Here is a 5,474-nt window from a genome sequence, read left to right on the forward strand (position 1 = left end):
GATTCTTTTGTTACCGCTGTTACTTATTGGAATTAGACCTTGTGATCTGCCAGAATACAGGGATAATGCCAGGGATATGATCAACAGGTGTGAGATGAGGCAAACATTTAAAGATATTTAAAACAGAAAAAAGGGAAATATGGACATAACCGGAACATGCGTTTCCCAGCAGTGGTGGTCCCATAAAGACCAAAATTTATTTTAAAAAATACAGGTTAAGAACCAATGCACACACAAAAAAAACCTACAAAAATGTGTAAATAATTTTATGCTTTCCTGTTGTAACCTCTAAAGGGGAACCTATAGTGATTCTGAATACTTGTTTGCCAAGATAGGTGATTTTAAGTAGCCTTTTAAAATGTAATCTGTGTTTTGTTTTGGGGGGAGGGAAATATGGGGGGTTATGTGATCTGTTTTTTAATCTGTTTTTGTAATCATTTTGGTATTTGTGGCAACACCACTTCTTGGAAATGCATGTTCCGGTGTAGATTTTTTAATCCAGGCCAGGTTCCTTTTGGTTGAGCACCAAGCTCCACTATAGGTGCCGATTGGAAGTGACCACAGCAAAAGTATATTTGAGAAGAGTCTCTTAAAGTCATTTTAGGTTTTGCAAATAGCATGTTTATGTCCCATCTTAAAATTAGTGTATTACCCACGATATAGGGGTACTCTGACGTAGTGGTGGGCTTAACACATATATATATATACATATACATTTGGTGAAAATTAATCTCTATATTTTTTTACTAAGATATATTTTAAGTAACCGTGTAAAGTTTAAATCTGTATTTTTTTTCTTTTGTGTGCACTGTTCCTTAATCTGTATTTTGTGATCTATTTTTGTAATAGGTGGCTGCATTGATGAGCAGCTACCTGATATATTTAATAATAATATTAATACAAAATAAAAAAAACACTAATACCCTACTACTTTCTTAACCAGGGCTAAAGAGACCCTCATAAATGGTTTCCTTAATCTGTATTTTGTGATCTATTTTTTGTAATAGGTGGCTGCATTGATAAGCAACTGCCTGATACATTTAATAATAATATTAATAAAAAAAAAAAATAATAAACACTAATACCCTACTACTTTCTTAACCAGGGCTAAAGAGACCCTCATACATGGTTTCAGTCCCCAATGCACACCCTTAGCAATAAAGACTATATATATATATATATATATATTTTAGAACCAACCAAATTAAATGAGACAAAAAAACACATATCCCACAGCTAAACTGTCTACTTTGTACAGATCCAGTATTTTTCTGGGACACATATTACATATACATATTGATGGGCAGCACATGAAAAGTGTGGCCCTGCAATATGTAGAACTCAGAAGAATGTGTATAAGATTAAGCAATTAGGCAAGGAAAAATCCTGCAGAATATGCATTACACATACTGCAGGGCAACCATTTTCATGCATTTTGATAAATATGAGAAATGTAAAAGTGTCCCTGTAAATATGGTGGATCTGGTCACCCTGCCTTTATAATCCTTTCAATTCTAGAATACATGGATTGCAATGTATTTTCCTAGATTTTATGTTGGGTATTTTTTAGTTTATTTTCTATGTTAGATTCCTATATGCACAAAGCAGAAAAACAAGACCTGCGTGTTTAAATGCCTTTACCCTTTTTTTTTTACATTGTGTCCTTTAAATAACCAAATCTGATGAGGATATAGCTACAGCTGTTCATGCTTACAACTGCCCAGACACTTTGATAAGGCTCATGTAGGACTCGAAGAACTGCGTATTGTTAATGTAATGTATTGTGATGACCTTCTTATTTGTCGCCCTATGGGGATTTTTTGGCATGTATTCAATGTTTGCTGCAATGCTATGCATCTGTCACTGTATTTTCCTTTGCTGAAATAACAGTTTATAAAAAAAAACAAAAGATCTTACATTTGCTTAACAAAACTTTATTGAAAATCTAAGAACCAAACATAATGAAAAAAAGACCTATTTTCACATTTACATTGTCAGTTTATCTGTATTTGGATACCAGAACAGCAGAAACTGCAGCAAGGAACTTGTCCCAGGCTGATTGGGCAGTGGGAGTGAATTCAGCTCCAAAGTGAGCAGCCAGAGTGACCTGGATGGAGTGAGACAGCAGCTACAAGAGAAACAAAATGAGAATTATATTTAGTTATGTATAATCTGGCTACAAAGAAAATATCACTAATTTGTATTTTAAATCTGGACTTGTGTAAGGTCTCGAATAGATATTTTATTACATGAACACAAATATTCTTTATCAAATGCACTTGTTTTATTTTCCCTAGTAATAATAAGCCAAGTCACAGAAAACTTAAGTAACAGAGGAGAAGAGGTAAGCAGCAATTAGGGACCCTCGGTGCTGAAAATATTTAACTCAGATCCTTCATTTAAATTTTTTTATGGCTTGCATGGAGATCTCTATATCTAGGGACAGGGACACTAAAGCCTTAGGAATACAGGTTTTAACTCCTAAAGCTTAAGTCTTCCACTACAGATCACTTTTGAGCATAGACGTGTTCAGTGCATTTCTGTGTATACAGAGAAATTTACTAACAGTACCGAAAAATACTAGTTTAAATATGAGTTTCAAAATAACAAAATTAACTCTAATGATAAATAGTTGTATGTAGCGATAATTTTAACTTTTCACGGTAAAGCTAACACATTCTAACATTAAATTGCCCATCGAGACCTTAGCAGGGGACAGGGACAATGATTTGTACCTTCACAAATCTGAAAACACTATGCTCAGATAACACCTTTGATACATTATTAAACATTACCAATGCTGAGAGAATTGTGTAAAAATGCCCAAACGGGGCAAAATGTTTAAACTAATATTTCCCAGACAATGTAATTTAACAATGTAGTGATCATGTAACATGTACAGATGAAGTAGAGGCAGAGGCTGGACCCTGTATTACAGGGGAGTCCAAAAGGTAGATCCCCAGAAGTACAACTCTCATGATGCTATGCATGTTTTTAGAATTAATTTAGAATGTCAAATCATCATGGAAGCCATAGTTTTAAAACATCTGAAAATCTACCTTTTGGGCACCCCTGCTGTACTATATGTTTGTAAGTAACTCTATTTCATTATTTAGTGAAGTGAAAAATAACAATAAATTCTTACCCTGAAGTTGCCAGGGTCAACTCTCAGTTGGTAAGCGTGGAGGTCACTGAGGGTAGACAGAGCACCGCTAAGATCATCCAAGTGTCCGGCAGCACTTCCAATGGCGTTCAAAACTTTTCCACCATGACTGCGGAGATCCTGGGAACCATGGCTCAGGTTAAAATGGCTGAAGTAGGTCTTGGTCTGAGGGTAGCTCAGAAACAGCCTGTTCAAAACAGAAACAAGTATATGGATCACTCAATATTATATATATTTACAAGAATATGTATTACAGAATTACCAACATTTAACAGAACAGCTGGAAGCATTACACCCAATAATGCACCCAATAATAGTTTCAAACAAAAATTATAGGGAGGATAAAAACTGAAAACAGCAGAATATTTGTAAAATTAATAATTAAGGGCAAAAATTATCAAGACAAAAACTCGTGTTATTCTGGAGTAAAGTAATAAATAATGGAAAATCACTATGGAAACCAATAGAATGTCTGTCATCATTTAGCACTTTGTCCCAGAGTAGCACCTGTTTTGCTTTAGTGTGCTTTAGTATGTATACATAAATAAATATGAAATTATTAGTATTACAGTATTTCTATATGTTCAAGCATGTGATTGCTTTAACAAAGCAGATCATTGACTATGTTATTTATTAATATGCTGCATATACTTTATTGACTGTGAAAAGTGAAAAACTTTGGATTCATATTTAATAAAGTTACCCTGTCTTATCCTAACACCCATTGTCTACCAGTTGGCTTTAGCACAGCTTTATTAATCGGGATTTATGAAGAAGTGGCAAAAAAACAAAATTTTATGATAAAATATCTTTAGTTGTGAAAATAGTCATTGTTAATTCTCCACAACATTTATAAATGCAGATATTTGTCAAAAAAACTATTGTAGAATAGACTCTGACATGCCAGCCTTACCTTTCTAAAGCCTCTGCTCCAAGCTCATCAGTGTTGCCAGCTACCTTTCCCCAGATGGAGACAATTGCAGCCTTTTCAGCGTCTGAGAAAGTCATGTTGAATTGGAGGATTAGACACTCTGCAAGTGAGTTTAAAAGTCCCTACTGAATGGTCAGTTTCTTGACATTTTTAAAGAGAATGGACATCACAGAAAACTACAGAGAAATATTCTCATTGGCTGATTTTTTTCGGTTGCACCCAAATTCTTGTTTGTGAAACAAAAGCTATATGTCATGGCTTCTATACTGCTGATAGTAATATTTTCTCATTATCTCACAATACAGTATGTAGTGTATGGTACCTATCTTGCCATGACTGTGTAAAGTCTTCTATACTGATAAACTGATAAACTGCCTCATCAGCGCTGTGAGTCTTTGTCTGAAATAACGTACTTCAAGGAAGAATTGAAATATGTTATACAAGTATAATTTCTTGTCAAATTGCAAATTAAGTTTTTGTTAACAAATGGTATTTAGGCTAAATCTATATAGTGCTACAAAACCACTGCAGACTAATATCACAAAGAAAAAACTTGTTAAGAAACAGTTAATATTTGCTCTGTACCACAGAACAAAGTTTTGTAATATCATGTTATACCAACATGGTTATGGAGAATGCATGGTCCCAATTTAGCTATTAATCTGCCATCTGGAAATTGCATGGCTGTAGGGTGACATTACAGTTTGCGATGGAACAGATGGAATTATGAGAAATTTTGGATAGTATACACGCAAGGATTGGGGTTTTAGTACATGCCTGTAGGTAGTGTGTTTGAATGTGTAATGTGTTTAATGCCTTATAGTAGCATGTGCTCTACCCAAATGATTAATAATGTGCAATTGTTACTTTATTATATATTTATTAACTATGTTGAAGAGGTTCGTCATAATTTAGCCTGGATTGCTAATTGTGTACTGCTGAACTAACTGAGCTTTAACTGTAATGAATAGGTTAATTTTGACCTAAACTCATTCAAGGTTTAAAACCTCCAAGAACATATTTTTTTAAAGTAGACAACTCAGGGTATTCAATATGGCGTATGTCCAGTCTTTTATAGTAACCACTGAGTCACAAACACTGGCCAAAGTTAGCATTTATATTTGTTTGTGTGTTAAAAAAGCAAAAAAAAAAACAATTATGAACGCTAACTTTGGCCAGTGTTTCATGACTAAGTGGCTACTAAAAAGCACTGGACATACCCCATTTGCAATACCTTGGGTTGTCTTTTTTTGAAAATGGTATGCCATCATGGGGGTAATGCTCATTCCTGGGCTACCATGCACTCTAAAAGTAAACATAACCAATCTGGCAAATTTTAATGTGGAAAAAATGGAAATTCAAGCCTTATATTTGACCCTG

General features: G+C 34.3%; 1 protein-coding gene across 1 annotated transcript; it reads right to left on the reverse strand.

The window, feature by feature from the left end:
- Positions 1-1,918: 1,918 nt before the first annotated feature.
- Positions 1,919-4,245, reverse strand: LOC134568222 (hemoglobin subunit alpha-5-like). The gene is made up of 3 exons (XM_063426643.1): positions 4,077-4,245; positions 3,146-3,350; positions 1,919-2,128 (listed from the first exon to the last, which is right to left on the reverse strand). Exons 1-3 carry the CDS (start codon positions 4,169-4,171, stop codon positions 2,000-2,002), a joined length of 429 nt encoding a protein of 142 aa, XP_063282713.1. The 5' UTR covers positions 4,172-4,245; the 3' UTR covers positions 1,919-1,999.
- Positions 4,246-5,474: the final 1,229 nt, after the last annotated feature.

This window comes from Pelobates fuscus, chromosome 1, assembly GCF_036172605.1.
Source record: "Pelobates fuscus isolate aPelFus1 chromosome 1, aPelFus1.pri, whole genome shotgun sequence".
NCBI lineage: Eukaryota > Metazoa > Chordata > Amphibia > Anura > Pelobatidae > Pelobates > Pelobates fuscus.

Bases quoted from the DNA above. Each gene is read 5' to 3' on its own strand.
- LOC134568222 (XM_063426643.1), bottom strand. From the start codon at position 4,171: ATGACTTTCTCAGACGCTGAAAAGGCTGCAATTGTCTCCATCTGGGGA. The intron at 3,351-4,076 runs GTAAGGCTGGCA...TGTTTTGAACAG, and splicing joins GGAGCAGAGGCTTTAGAAAG to GCTGTTTCTGAGCTACCCTC. The intron at 2,129-3,145 runs GTAAGAATTTAT...TTTCTCTTGTAG, and splicing joins TTGACCCTGGCAACTTCAGG to CTGCTGTCTCACTCCATCCA.